General features: G+C 41.8%; 1 protein-coding gene across 1 annotated transcript in view; it reads left to right on the forward strand.

Annotated features, from left to right (window-relative positions):
* Positions 1-16,187, forward strand: part of ERBB4 (erb-b2 receptor tyrosine kinase 4) — a 703,330-nt gene that overhangs the window by 514,311 nt on the left and 172,832 nt on the right. The window contains exons 10-13 of the mRNA XM_075284941.1: positions 5,333-5,406; positions 5,566-5,656; positions 13,007-13,206; positions 14,089-14,221. Coding sequence (XP_075141042.1) covers positions 5,333-5,406; positions 5,566-5,656; positions 13,007-13,206; positions 14,089-14,221 — 498 coding nt within the window. The remainder of the gene's footprint in view (positions 1-5,332; positions 5,407-5,565; positions 5,657-13,006; positions 13,207-14,088; positions 14,222-16,187) is intronic.

Genomic DNA, 16,187 nt, shown 5'->3' on the forward strand with positions numbered 1-16,187 from the left:
TAAAAAAAAAAAAAAAAAAAGTAATAAAAGAAAAAAAAAAAAAAAGTCGCCCGTGTGCCGTCCGAAGCGGCCACTTGACAAGTGAGCCTATTTTAACCAAAAACTGTATCTTCTATCTTATTGCTCTCTTATCCCAACTATAGAGCCAATATTCTGACCAGGAGATGTAGAGAATACGGATGGTGCTCATGTTTATTATTTTTGTAGGATCTACCCTGGCGTTGTGATGTTGGGTGTCGTCACTTTGGGGATGTGCTTGCAAGCTGTTGCGCAGGCCACCTGATTTAATAGGAGTCCGCTTAGCCTTATAGAAGCTTTGGCATATCTATAGGGGTCACAGTGCGGTGGTTGCAGGTATTACCAGTTCTCGAAGCCCAAGGGACCTACAGGTCACCTTCAACACACTAAGGCTGGAACAACTTCGATCACCTTCCTGATTTTCTTTGATAGTTGGCAGTCTGTCCATTGTAATCTTATTAACCCCTGCCCTCTGGTGCACTGGAGTGAGGAGATTTATGATGCATAGCTTTCCAATGTCAGAAAGGAGAACATTAAATCTTGCATGGACAAAAAAATATAGCAGCTGGTGAGCAGCATATAGCCAAAGGCATAAAAGGGGAATGATTACTATGTGGGGGACACTGACAAAAGATGAGCTTGTGTGTGATGATGAAGCCCTCAGGATTAGGTTTTTTTGGGGGGGATTGGCCAATTTGGGTCCCTGATATGTCGAACAAGTTCGGTATGAACCACACCTTAAATTGGCATAAAACATAGGGTAGAACATTCTCAGGGCTACTAGAAAGCTGGCACTCCTGTGGGCCAGTCATAGGAGTTGTGCTGACACTATTGAATTCAATAGCACGGCGGCTCTTCTGTGATATCGGGACCACCGTTGATAATCATCTATTAGTCACGGTAATTCTAGCTCATCTAACACAAATTCCAAATAGTTTAATTTCTTATGAAAGGGAACAATTTGGAATATTAGCGTCGAATCGGGTTAATTCTGAACCAATTTGCTCATCTGTACCTGTAAGGCTTTACTTACACTATTGTATACACATCTTAGTCAGAGTCCGACACCTGATCAGTTGTTGTCTTCATCTTCTGAGACCAGTGACATCACATGTATTGGTAAATGCCATGCTGCAGCTCAGCCCCATTGAAATGTGTGGGACTGGGCTGCAGCTGCTATGCAAGATGTGGCTCTACCTGGTATGATGAGTAGATGTCTAAGGCTTTGGATCCCAAGTCTGATATTTAGGACCTATACTAACATGTATAATCCCTTCTCAGTGAATTACATTCTTAGTCAGAAAGAAAATTATAGATCATAAAGAAACATTTCCATATAAACGGATATTGTAATTAAATGTCAACATTAGGCTTTACAATGTATCCGGTGTGAATATTAGTCATAATATTGACATCCATCAAGTTCCATTTGAACAAATTATAAGTAAATTTTCTTATCATAATGTATTAACAGTTAAGTTAAAAGTTTTATTAAAGAAACAGCCTGGTTAAAGATGATACTCTGTCCTTAAGGGTAAGGTCCCACGTGGCGTCTCACAGCAGAAAAGCGCAAAGTTGGCATGAGATTCACTAGAATCCCATTCATTTTGCCCTAACTAAAACGCTGCGATTTGGAATCACGGTGATGACACCACGTGGGGCTTCCATCTTAATAGGCACCATCTACTGACTGAGTGTAGTTGCAACGTCTTCTCTAGCCCACACTGATCCCAAACAATCAGTGCAGTTAGTTTTGGTGCCTGATTTACTATTTAGAGACTGTCAGGTGGGTGGAGTTAATCATAAGAAGACAAGGGGGTGTGGTTCAGAACCCCAGTTATAGTGCCAAGTGACTGTTATAGGTTATAAAAAGGTATTTAGCTATGTGTGAATTGTGTTAGATATTAGCAACATCTTTATTGTCCTTGGTGCATGATACTATTTACAGCGGAGGAGCCACTTATAGCCGCCTATAGTTCCCAATAATATTACCATAAAACCCCTCCGCACAGCAGACGAGGACTAGAATTTATCAAGCTCTGTCTGAATTGAGGGATGGGTAGAAATGACACATATTGTAGCTTACAGGTTATCAGGTATGAGCGAAAGATAGGGTTGAACGATCGTAATCGGGAAAGATCGGATTCCAATTGACGATCGAGCAGATTTCATGATCGCGATCGGAATTCCGATCCCTATCTTTTTAGACGGGATCGAGGTCTCACGTTAGTTCCCACAATGCTTGGCTTAGCAAAACCTAACATTTGGGTTGAGCGAAAGGGATCAGGAAAGATCAGATCCCAATCGAGCAAATTTCACGATCTGGATCGGCTGGAAAATGATCGAAAATCGGATTTTAAAAACGATCCTGAAATCTCAAGCGGAAGACATTGGGACATTGAAGCAGAAAATTTCCTGCTCATTGAACTCAGAAAAGGTGATCTGCACTGTAGACCTATAGGGTGGGGGACTGGCCGGCACTATAGACAAAATTAGCTTTTCTTTTTCAACCAAACTTTTCTGACTTGATGTCTATTAATGTGAATTTACGATCTTACGAACGCTTCATAGGAACTCAAAAAAGTAAAAAAACGTAAAAACTAGAAGATAACAATGTTGTTGCATTACTATAGTCAGTGGACTATGCCAAGGTTTTATTTCCGACTCCATTTACAACCTACGTTATGACATGAACCGAAATGTCTTATGACTTGCTCACTCACTGCTGCGAGTGAAAGCTGTTTCCAAAGGGCTGGGGACATTTGTGAGTTAATTTGGCATATCTCTAATAGTGTTCCCCTTTAGCAACATGCCGTATGATGCAAAATAATGAACCCGGTGACAATGGACCATTGCAGTTTCTGGAAACGCAGACTTAATAACAGAGGGGGGAAAAAAAAGTGTCTTTCCTGCTGGCAGTTACACCGAAAGATTAGACCATTTAGTTCTAGCGGAGAAATAAAAAGTCAAACTTTAGGGATTTGTAAACTCGTTGCCAGCTGGGTCCCCACTTGAGATGGAATTTCATTTTGCAGGAATTGCTGAGTGATTTTTAACAAATCGAAAAAAAAGGTTTGGTTCCTGAAATGAATCATGTTAATGAGCGAGCGAATGAGCGATCGCCTGCACTTGTAAATAACCTTGAGATAAAATATAGACTCACTTCTAAGTCTCCCTTCTTAGATTAAGGAGTAAGAACACCAAAATGATAAAGTCGTCTTAGGACACCGTGACCAAGGAATACTAAGGGAGCAAGGTCCTGACGTGTCACCGCCACTATGTGACTCTCAAATCATAATAAGGCAAATGGCTCCTGACTGCTAATCTGCTCACTTGCCTTAGAAACGGAGCAAACATCCTCGCAGGGCAATAGTTCACCCAGGCTGGGAGGTATCGCAAATGCTAATAGGTGCTAGACTGAAAATCATAAAACAGCTCTGAATGTCATTATAGACAATGTAACCTGTAACCAGACAGGATGGTATGAACTGCCCCGGCGACCTCCATCTGCTCCGAAACTTATGGTACGCTTGCAAATTATCAATTATATTGGCCAGTTCTAGAATATAGGTATACATATCAGAGAAAATAAAACTAGAATTTAAAAAAATAAAATAAAAAACACAAGCCTTACGTCAATTGGATGATTTCGGTTTTGCTATTTGTATCATACTTGGAGATGAACTGCAACACCAGACACAACCTGTAAGTAGGGGTGGTGCTGTTTCTAGAAGGAAGAAAAATGAGCTTTGGTTTTCTAATCCTTTAGGGTAAGTTCACACGGTGTTTTTTGGTTAGGATTTTGAGGCTGTATTTGCCACAAAATCCTGACCAGAAAGATGGCTCCCATTGAAATCAATGGGAGCCGGTCAATTCTTTTTTCTGGAAAAAGAAGCGAGGTGCTCATTCTTCAGGGAGTTTCGCCTCAAGATTTGGCCTGAAGACACTCCCTCCTCCGTCACATTCACACACAGAGTAAATGTAGAGTAAATCCTAAGAGTTCAGGTTACTCCGCCCACACCCTGTTATTATACCAAACACAACTTGATCTGTTCACCATATAAGTGCATGGGGTGTGGGCCTTAAGGCTGTTATAGTGACCCAAAATGGTGATCTAAAATGGGCACCGTCATGTTCTTATAGATGTGCGGTATTCAGCACACTATCAGCTTTACCTGTATGTAGTGCTGAAGCTATATGTGCCATTAAGTTTGGCACCAATATCTCCCCATTGTCGGAAGGGCGGGGCTTACAGCTCAACATCATTGCTGGGCTGTGAGGAACGCATTTCCTCCCGTCCTGACTGTTCTTTTCCATATACTTGTACTATCACCCTGTTTCAGTGATGATGCTCAGCTGTAAGGCCTGTCCTCCTGACAGTGGGGAGATATTGGTGCAGTTGCTATAAGTCATAACCCATATGTGACCACATCCACTTTACTATCTACTGTCTTTACTGTCTGTTCACTTCTGCACCTGGTCTCCACTTCAGCCAATTTGACAGGTTTCTGTCATCTGCCCTGAGAAATTGGACAGGGGACGGAAACCTGGCAGCCTCACCTGCACTACAGAGCTATATTACAGGGCTCAGTGTCACCTAAATCAAACTGTGTTCCCCTTGTGACTTGGTGCCTCTGTTGCCGCGATATCACATTATACAACAATATGCAAATGAGCTTCATGGAGAAATGAGAACATTGCTATTGCTCCAAAGTGGTAACCGGCAAGGCCCTCGTTGCACCAAAAAGCTAATTCACATATTGACAAAAATGGTGATATCTCAGCAATAGAAGCAGCGATTCCCAAGGGGAAAACACTGTATGATTCAGGTAAACCTAACCTATCTATCTGCTGGGCTGGTGGATAAGCTGGATTCTGTAAGGAAACGTTCTTGCCGAGATGCCAAACTTCTGTGACAAAATATCTCTGTAAAAAGATATCCAACAAAACGCAATTGTTTTCTGTCAAATTCTGTATTGATCTGACACAAACCCTGCAGTTCTTGAATTCATCATAGATTTAGTGCGGTCTGGTATAGTCCAATAGACTTGCATATAGTATGTGCATTAAGCTTCCTGCTAGTTACAATACTTCAGAAAAACATAACTGTTTTTTCATTATCGCGCCCTGATATTCTGCAGATCAGCAGCTTTTAGCCTTGTTATAACATAAAACAACAGGTGCTATAGACAGTAGGAAAGACGGGATTTTGTTAGTGCCCTCTTGTGTTTGCTATAATGTATTACAGTTCCTATGTACCTAGTGAGACCTGAGGATTTATAACCTTGTATGCTTTTCTTTTATCACTCTGCAGCGATGCCTACCACAATATAGCTCCGCTGAATCCAGAGAAGCTGAATATCTTCAGGACCGTCCGAGAGATCACAGGTAAGATGTTCCAGTTATCGAGTTACCTACTACTGCGCTCGTCATGAGAATCTACAGTTATTACGTTCTCCTCTTTTATGATACATTATGCTTTGGCTATATGAGAATAATCTATCCAATGTCAAATTATATTCTAATAATCTTCTATAATCTTCTCAGGTTACCTTAACATCCAGTCCTGGCCAAAGAACATGACAGACCTTAGTGTCTTCTCTAACTTGGTCAGCATCGGAGGCCGAGATTTATATAGGTAAAGTACATTATAGATAAGTTGCTGATACACTTTGCTTGATCCTGTGTCCTTGATAGTTTGCTACATTGTATCAGGAGTCCAGACTATTTACAATATTTAGAGTATTGCATGGGTATGTTATGTAGTAGTGTGAATGTCTACTGACGTCTATATGATGTATTGATAGGATATATTCGCACAACAGGATTTGGAGACGAATTTCCTTTCCAAATTCTGACCCAGTGAAAAGCAGATTAGTCTGGGACACAATGGGGCTAATGGGCAGTAGTCGCTGCCGGCTCAGTGGTTGAATTAGCTGCGGAGATCACAGGAAGATCAAGCAGGACACTTCTTTTTTTCAGCATCCGTTACTGCCTCCCAGTGAAGACAATGGAAAGCAGATTCCGGTCAGAACATCTGCAAATTTGGTTCTGTGCACAGCCCCTTATGTTGATATAACAAGGGACTTGCTGATTTATTTATGTTTTGTAAGGCCTTGTTCATGTGTTGTGGATTCCATCCTGAAAAAAGCTGTAGGCATCCTGCCAGAAAGGAAGCATGTAAATAGGTCGTGCACATCAAGTTTATTAACCAACATCAAAGATTGGGATAAATCTAAGGCTTCGTTCACATGTACGCTAGAGTCTATTGGAGACTCATCACAGTATCCACTGAAAATCAGCAGAGGAAAAAGTCATGCATGGAGGAAGTGTTATTCCTGAAGTGTTTCAGATTTAAAGCAATGGACCCTGATGGACCCCAATATAGTCAATGGGTCAGCAGGGCTCCGTGTGTAACGGTTATGTTAGTCGTTTACCCTTTAGAGAGTGCAAGTGTGAATCCAGTGTAAGGCCAAGTTCACACCTGCGTCGGTAATCCATTCGGAGGGAGTCCGCATGGGGATCCTCGCCCCCAGATCGGTCTACTGAACGCATTTGCAAGCGGTGTGCAGTGAAAGCACATGGACCCCATAGACTATAATGGGGTCTGTGTGCTTGCCGCAAGATCTCCGCATGGAACATCTTCAAGATTTACTTTCCTGTCCACATGACTCATGTGGAGATCTCGCGTCAACCACATGGACCCCACTATAGTCTATGGTGTCCGTGTGCTTTCACTGCACACCACTTGCAAATGTGTTCGGTCATCCGTTCGGGGGATCCCCATGCAGACTCCCCGAATGGATTGACCAAATGCAGATGGGAACCCAGTGTAACATATTGACAGTCTGTCTGGTCTGAATTTACACTAACTATTTGCAAATGTGGGCCACTGTGGAATCTTTTAAACCTGGGAAGTGATCAATATTCTGAATACATATCATACACATGGCCTTCCAAGGAAAATTGTATCGAGCTCACCTGTATGTAGATCCACTTAGTAATCTGAGTCTTTGATTGTTCCCTCCCTGGTGGAATTACCTGATAGAAATCCTCACAGTGTGAACAATCCCTAAATCTGTGCTTACATATTGGATGTCCAGAGAAAAAGCAAGGCATTTATTTTTATTTTGTAAAATGTACAATAAAGGGTGTTTCAAATTTTTATCCCAAAAATATATTGGGACTTCTTTAAATTGCATTATGATTGGTGGACACATTTTCCTTGGAATTTTATCAGTATCCTAACTGAAGACGACCATGGCAGCCACAAGGCTCTGATCAGTAAGGATCTAGGACCTTTACCTAGATTCTAGGTAAAGACGATCCACAACAATGTATACTTAGTATCACTAAGTCATCTATTCTGACAGATCAAAAATGGGTTTGTATAGATGTAAGGCCCAACTATATCAGCTAATAACATGGCCTCCTTCCAGGATGGGTGCCCGCTGTCTCTATAACACATTGCTGACAGTGATAGTGATAGATAATAACAGTCTCTTAAAGGGTTGTTAGGTCAAAAGTCCATACAAAATTACCTTTTCAGTCTTTGACCAGAGATTGATTTGGCACCAATCCGCCATGTAATGTTATATATAGCAGCTACTTCTGTAGAGTTATTTGTCCACTTTACCGTCCTTTTGATTTGGTCAACATCACTGAACCACAATGAAATAGAAGATGAGATTGAGACCTATCCGGTAATGGGAATGAGTGACCACTGTACTGTAAAGCAATGATAGAAGAGTCTCTTTCTAAAGGTAGAGGAAGTAACCGGGAGCATGGAAAGGATGAGAAGAACTGAGTTATTTGTTAGAGAAAGAGCTGGGACTTTAGTAATTATTAGAGATGAGCAAGTAGTGAAATATTCGAGATTCCATATTCGTTTCGAGTAGAGCCTCAGTATTCAACTACTTGATCGAATATCGAATCCTATTACAGTCTATGGGAAAAAATAATGCTTGTTTCAGGGGAAACCACTATTCGACTAACGGAGAGTCACCAAGTCCACGAGTAGCAGGAGGAGAGTGTTTAGGAGGAGCGCTGTGCAGTTAAAGCGCATGGACCCCATAGACTATAACAGGTCCGAGCGCTTTTACTGCACAGTGCTTGCAGTTGTGCTGATATTCCATTCGGGGGGTCCTCCTGCGGACTCCTTCTGGACGGGAGGCAAACGCTAATGTGAATTTACTCGTCCTGAAGAACCAGCATTGATTGGCTGAATGCTATACAGTGTATAGCATTCGGCCAATCAACACTGGTTCTGCAGCAGGCTCTTCTTTGCTAGTCGGGAGAGCTGGCAGCTTGTGGTTATGCGGGAGATGACTTTTTCTCATAGGAATGCATTGCCCAGCGTTGATTGGCCTAATACTATACAGTGTACAGCATTCGGCCAATCAACGCTGGTTCTGCCGGAGGCTCGTCTGTGAGGAGGCGGAGTTTAAGATCGGACCACAGCAGTCTCCATTGTGGTCCGATCTTAGACTCCTCCTTGTCACAGATGAACCTCCGGTAGAACCAGTGTTGATTGGCCGAATGCTGTACACTGTATAGCATTCGGCCAATCAACGCCGGTCAATGCATAATTATTCCTAACCGCACCCTTGGCTTCAATGTCAATGGACCCCTTAGCTGTAGGGCCCCACAGCAGCTGCCATGTCGGCTATCCTAGTAATTACTTCCGTGTCACTAGAATAAAGTATTGTGAAATTATCACATTTCTAAAAGTACACCATTTTGTTAGACTGGTGTTTGTACATACACTATAATCTCTTTTGCTATCATTGCATAGAACATCCCATACAAGTGGACCCTTAAAACAAGTAGCAGGCTTTGAATTTGATTGTCTTTTGATGGATCATTGGGGGCCACTATTGCGTCTGAGCCAGGTCTGAGCACATATTCCCTGGTACCCCGCTGGACTAGTCCGATCCTATGACCAAGCCAAGTCTCTCAGATTTCTGAGATAAATCCTACCTATTTATAGATAATGGGGAAGCCCTAGTAGATTAAAATGTCAGCGTACTGAGCTCAGCAACTTAGCATTAACTCCTGTTTCAGCGAGACGCTACAATAACAAAATCAGAGTTTTCTGCTCCCCATATGGTAGACTGAAGAAAGCAGGTGCCCGCACGGAGGTTACAGAGCCCTGTATGCCGGTGCTGAGAATAATTATTTGTCTCTGCAGGGCTAAGGCAGAGGAGGAAGGGCAGGGGGCACATTTAATGATGGCCTCAGCTGAGAAGTTATAAAACATCTCGTCCTCGGTAGCCAACGAGCCAGCAGACTCTCTCATACAATCCACCTCCTGTCTGGAGTGGTGACGGCAGAAGCATTTTTTTTATTTAAAGCACCTGTGGGGCAGCACTCTCTGAAATAGCGGGTGTCCCCTTTAGTAGTTTCAGCTTTACAGGGTAATGGAAGGAAGCAAATAGATCTAAACTGGACCCAGGCTGTGAGCATTGACCTACCCTATTAAATAAGCTGCGGTATTGGTCGCGCATCAGACAGTTGCTGGACTCTTCTTATTATCAACAGCTACACCTCACATTATTTTGTTCCAGAAAGAAGTTACATGGGGACTTCCATATTGATAGTGCAAACAGATATCTAAACCGGTGCCTGGAAAAAAAAAAAATCACAAAAATGTTATAATTGTAGTAATTGTGAAAAAAATGGCAACCGATTGTATAGTAGTCAAGAATGCAGTAAAGGCTTATTCACACAACATAGGTGATGGCCATTTATTCACGCATCCATTTTAAAAACACATTGCATTCAATGTGTCTATTCACATGTCCGTTTTTTTATTCCATTTTTCATGGCTGTCAAAACAACTGACATGTACTATCTTTGCCAAAACAGACATTGATAGAGCCATGTGAACAGACCCATTGAAATTCCATGGATTCTATAGTAGCCATTAGGGTTGAGCGATCGGGATCGGAAAAGATCGGATACCGATCGGTGATCGAGCAAATTTCATGATCAGGATCAGCTGGAAAATGATCGGAAATCGGATTTTGAAATCTCAAGATTGACTCAACCCTTCCCATAGAGAAGCATTGACTAGGGTTGAGTGATCGGGATCAGGAAAGATCAGATCATTTTCATGATCGGGATCGACTGGAAATCAGATTTTAAAATCGATCCTGAAATCTCAAGATCGGCTCAACCCTAGTAGCCATGTGATGATTCAAAAACAGTCGTCCTATGGCCATTATTCACTATCCTATGACTAGGGGCAGTCCATGGACTTGCACGGACAGACACAACTGTTTTTCATTGACATTAGGTCAGTGAAAATGGCACCACCTAGTGCTTTCTCTTAAAGGGGGTCTGTAACTAGGAATGGGTAAATTGAACTAAACCTACAGTAAAATACAGTAGGCTCAACTGAATATAACATTGTTTTTGTTTTCTAAATTCGGTCCTCTGTTTCAAAGTAATCTTTATAAAACTAATTATGCAAATTAGCAGCTCGGAGTAGCGAGGGCATCTGATGCGCTCCAGGCCGCTCATGCTCCCTTCAAATTTACTGGCCACCATGCGATGCTGATGGGAGATGACAGGGATCTCAAAGTCTCGTCTGGCCCTGTATTTGTGCACAACCGTGAAACTACAGGGCCAGGTGAGACCAATCAATATGAAGAGGTCTTGAGCAGCCTGGAGCGCCAGAGACACCCTCGGTACTTCATGCATTTGCATCATAGATTTTAGAAAGATTACTTTACAAAAGAAATACAACGTTATATTCAGCTGGTCCTAAGTTATTTTACTGTATGTTTAGTTTAATATACCCTTACTTGGCAGTGGTGAACCTACCTTTTTCGCCGCCCGAGGCGGACGACAGAAAGCCTCCCCCCACCCCCAGGAGGAGAGGGCAGAGTGGAGGGGACGGGGCGGACCAAAGGGGGGCGGGGAGGAGTGAAGGGGACATGGCGGAGCGGTGTTAGCAGGCAGAGAGCAGGCAGGGAGAGGACCTGCTCTCTGCTTGAGCGTGAGGGGAGGCCGCTGGAGCAGCGCTGCATCCACAGGGCTTCCCCAATCCACCAATCGGTGACAGTGATGCTAAGCCAGTCCAGGACAGCTTGTCCTGGACTGGCTTAGGTAAGCAAAAATGCCGCCCTCCCCGGGGCCCTGGCATAGTGCCGCCTGAAGCGGTCGCTTCAGGTCGCCTCATGGGAGGTGCGGCGCTGATACCTGGTGACAGTCCCCCTTTAGCATAACGATTGGTAGGTCCTAATGTGCATTGACCACAAGTGAAACGGGTGCACTGGCAGACACATCCACACAATGGGTGCACCGGACAGTCCATTTTCAGATTATAAATTGATTTTATAGGCATCAATGTTGCACTTTAGCACAAAAAGGGGATGTTAACCTCCTAAAACATCATATAACTAGTTTAGAAGTAATTTTTTGTTGTGATAGACTCACTTTAACCAAATTTTTTGACATCTCAAGTAATACTTGGTTGGCAACTGGTTAACTACAGCAAAGGTTAACTCAACAGCTGCCCAGGGCTGAATACTTAAGGTTGGGCCTTGTAGTATTGGCAAGCTACCATACACAACATAAAGACACATAGACGCAAATAGGATAGACATCTTATAAAATCATGTTTGCCTTAAAAGGCATCATTGGCCAAGTAAGTCAATTGCTGCAGAAAACGATGCATCACATGTAGGGTTGAGCTGATCATGAGATTTCAGGATCGTTTTTAAAATCCAATTTTTGATACTTTTCCAGCCGATCCTGATCGTGAAATTTGCGGGGTCCGATCTTTCCCGGTTCTGATCGCTCAACCCTAGTCACATGCCCATCCATATAATGAATGGAAAGTTGGGTCTGCCAGAGCTGAAGCCATAGTTACAGAGCAGCTCTTCATTCCTGCCCATAGATTCCCCTTTAATAGAGTACATAGACAGGGGACAACCCTTTTAGTCACAGCTATAGCCATAGGCTAGTGCTCTACAATGTCTTATATGTCTACATAAAACTTGAAGACTTCTTAAATAAGCAGTACTAGTCTTGTGTTCTGAAAAAACAAATAATTCTTTTAGCTTGCAGACTATGAAGCGTTCCTTTCTTTCCTGAACCCGTAGAAGATTCTCCTTCCGTCATGCCAATAATCTTATAAACCCTTCACTGTTAGGTTATTGCTCTGCTCAGTCAACTGAAAACTAAGTTACTTAAACACCTGATGAATTTCTCGTTCTTAAGTCTCGGCTCCATTACACTCTTATCATTCTCCTTGACCTTTTGGAAGCTTTAGAAAGTGTAGACTTCCCTTGGATTATGATTTTGGATCTTATCTGTTATTCATCATTTCTATCTTCTTTAGTATCTGTTTTACTTTTCGGTGTAACTGTTTGCTAAACTTCAAGTCATATCCCATAAAGCTATGTTTCCATCTGTATTTATTATAGGATTATATTTTCTATACCCGCCATTACAATTTAAAAGAACAGATATGTATAGAATAGTTATGGCGGACTATGACTGCGTGTTGTTACTGAGTACTTTGCAATAGGGGTTATAATATAGTCTTATTTGGTAGCGGGCTCGAAAAATGTCCAAATAATCGAAAAGCCTCAAAGTATTGTTGGCTTGGAATCACCTGGATAAAAAAAAATGGCTCCCACAAAAACACTGTGCCTTATTGGTGAAGACCATCTGATAGGATGAGACAAATTAGTTGCTATTATACAATAACATTTAGTGTATTAAAAAGTGGTGCAGCCCCTTACCCAGAAATTGCCCTCACATTGATAATAATGTGCTCAAATCCAAGTTGAGAGGCAAAAAATCAGCCCGGCAGTAGTGAAGCCATGTCATCCCCCAACTTAGACTTATCAAAGGGAACTTCTTGTAGGTGGAAAACTTGTTGACTGTTCATTTAATGGTGACTGATATCTCAATGTACATTGCAATAGACTATTAATGCTATATTAATGTCATTTTCCTTATCCTTTGCATGTAGTGGGATCTCACTACTCATCCTGAAGCAGCAGAGCCTCACGGCCCTAAAACTACAGTCCCTCAAAGAGATCAGCGCTGGCAATGTCTATATCACCGATAACCACAATCTTTGCTACTACAATACCATCAACTGGACCTCACTGTTCAGGACATCCAGCCAGAAATCCACCATTAGAGACAACAGGAAAGCAGAGAATTGCAGTGAGTATCTAATATTCAGATCTTATTAAAATATCAAGCACTTGTCTATTGAACTTCATGTATATAAAGTAATGCATAGTGAATACAGCTCGGTTTGGCTGCCTGAGCTTGTGTTCTCAATAGGAACCGGAGAATAAGCTGACGCCAAATACCTCTGGCAGTGAATTATTGAAGGTGGCCACAAAAGGACTGGGCGTATTGAAATCTTCCGTAGCAGCCAAACCCTTTATTCCCCAACAGCACGAGAGGTCACCATATACATAAGATACTGTACTTGTCCAATCGTGACAAAATCATTGGGTTTACCCAACTTTATTCTTTTTTTAAATGTAGATTGTGAGCCCCACATAAAGCTCACAATGTACATTTTTCCCTATCAGTATGTATTTTTTTGGAATATGGGATGGAAACCCATGCAAACACAGGGAGAACATACAAACTCCTTGCAGATGGTTTTTTTGGCCTTGGCGGGATTTGAATACCAGGACCCAGCACTGCAAGGCTACAGTGCTAACCACTGAGCCAAGCCAACTTTATTCTTATACCATATAGTCAACAAGACTACATGTATGGCCACTAAAGCCAAGGATTGGCCACAGTAGTCTTAGAAGTTTCAGTAAAATCTGGCCAAACACTGGAGAGTACATGGACATGGTGAGTATAGAATCTTGCTTTTTCTATATCTTCAGTCAGTTTTTGGAAGTTTTGCCTTATTTTCTGCTTTGAGATGATCTATCTTGATCTATATGTATGGCAGAGGAGTAATGTGTTAGTCTTTGCTGAGTAGAATCACCTTCATCTTGGATCACTGCTTGGACTTGATGGACCTCCATCTTTTTTTCCCCTTACTATATAACGATGAACTACCATGATATCTTTCAGCTGCCGAGGGAATGGTGTGCCATCCTCTTTGCTCCAGTGCTGGTTGTTGGGGACCTGGAGCTGATCAGTGCCTGGCTTGTAAATATTTCAGTCGAGGGAATACTTGTGTCAGAACCTGCAACATTAAATCGGGGTAAGAGATGTGCATGAACACAGTAAAGATAGTATACTGTGTGTTACAATTATATGCCGCGGGTACATACACCTCAACATTAGTCCGCTGAGAAGCAGCCCTTTGTATGACATTTGGAGTTTTATTTTCCTTTGGGCTAGTGTAGAAATACACATAGTAAGAGGGTTAAGTAATGTGTTCATGGAGTAAGACGCACAGTCCCAAATCACTGCCTAACGGGGACTCATTGGCATACAAGACTGCAACACATAACCCTTCCAGGTGGAATGGTAGAACCTGTGCTTTCAACTCACACGGGAGAAGAAGAACTCTACGACTCAAGCTCACTGGGGCAAATATACTAATGCTGTGTAATATTTAGGCAGTGGGAACTTAGACAGTTTCAAAATGCACCAGATGTATTACCTAAACTAATGCATTGTTGAATTGTCTACTATTATTTTACACCAATTATTGGATGTCTTGGTTTACGTTAAAGAATTTGCACTTTTTTTCCATGTAAGCTACACTCCTTTCCTCTAAGTCCTTTTCCTTTTCAGACGAGTCATAGAAAGTGTCTAAAACATTTGAGAAATACATATATGTCAGTGATTTGTATGTAAACAAAGCTTTAGTATATGTAGACCAAGGACGTAGCTAGGTGAGGTCAGTAGGATATGGATGTGTTTACAAACCGATCTCCACTTGGGTCAAGTACTCTTATTTGTCTTGAAACCAACTCAACACAATATCTCGAGATGCTAAGGAAAGTTTTGAAAGGGAATTCATTCTGCTCTACTGGACTTATAAGATAGTTCATATATAACTTTGTGATATCTTGTCACAAAACTATTTGTATTTGGATATATCCACCCAATAGGATACATAAGGGAGGACATGTCTGAATGTCTTGGTGTTAGATGCCAGGGGATGCCAACAAGCCACATTGCCTTGACTAAGATATGAAGGTCCCGGGCTAGGGCAGTGAACTGAACCTTTGCCGCACTGATCTTACCCATGTGATGTAGACAGAACGAGGCAATAGATTATGCAATAACTCTATCAGTGAGTTTTATTGGAATCTAAAAAATTTATGAAGAGAAATTTAGGAAAAAATAATACCGCCACTTGCAGTTAACCCATTTGGTGTAGAAAATCATTACGTTGACATTATGTTTGTGGATAGGTCCTTTTATTATTCATTTTCTTCCAAGCCTGTAGTGTAATGAACTTTAAGAAAACACCATCAATTTCTTCTCATTCCTCCCACAACATAATAATAAACAGTCTTTCGCAGTAATGAAATTTTCGTTCCTGAGAGATCATCCATTTTAATTACAGCAAATCACGGGCACTTCCTCAGCTCTCCTCCTCTCTCTAGCACCATACTTGTCACCTTATCTCATTTCCCATGTTGTCCCTACTGATTCTGCTCCATGCCTCCTTCTCCTGCCCTCCATTCCTTTTTATTTTCATCTCCTCTCTGTACCTCTCTCATTGTGATGCAGATGGGCTCCATATACACAGTTCTCCTGACAAAATCTGATATCATCTTTATTTACTGCAAGGCTTGGTGAACGGGAATCCAAGTGCAGAACTGCTAAGGATAATCCATGTTTCTGCAAAATGCTACATTTTTTGGGTATCACCCAAATGAGTTATCGGTTTGGATGTCCTAACTATAAAAAATGGAGGACGTTTGTCAGCTCAAAAATATCCTGTCCATATGTCTTGTAAGGAATGTAGCGTTGTAGAAGGTTCTACAAGACAAAGTTTTATTAGGTAACACTTTCTCTGGAGAAACAACCGATCTTCTGTTTCTTGTGACGACATGAACAACCTCTAAAAGGGGTACATTTACCTGTACCTCAATAGCCTAAATCTTATTGCATTATTGTCCTTACACGCAGATCATCGTTGGTTCCTTCTGATTTCAGAAGACTCTGCCAACAGTCTAATGCCTAAATCTCCAGATTGGGATCCATTT

Source organism: Leptodactylus fuscus, chromosome 8, assembly GCF_031893055.1.
Source record: "Leptodactylus fuscus isolate aLepFus1 chromosome 8, aLepFus1.hap2, whole genome shotgun sequence".
Lineage (NCBI taxonomy): Eukaryota > Metazoa > Chordata > Amphibia > Anura > Leptodactylidae > Leptodactylus > Leptodactylus fuscus.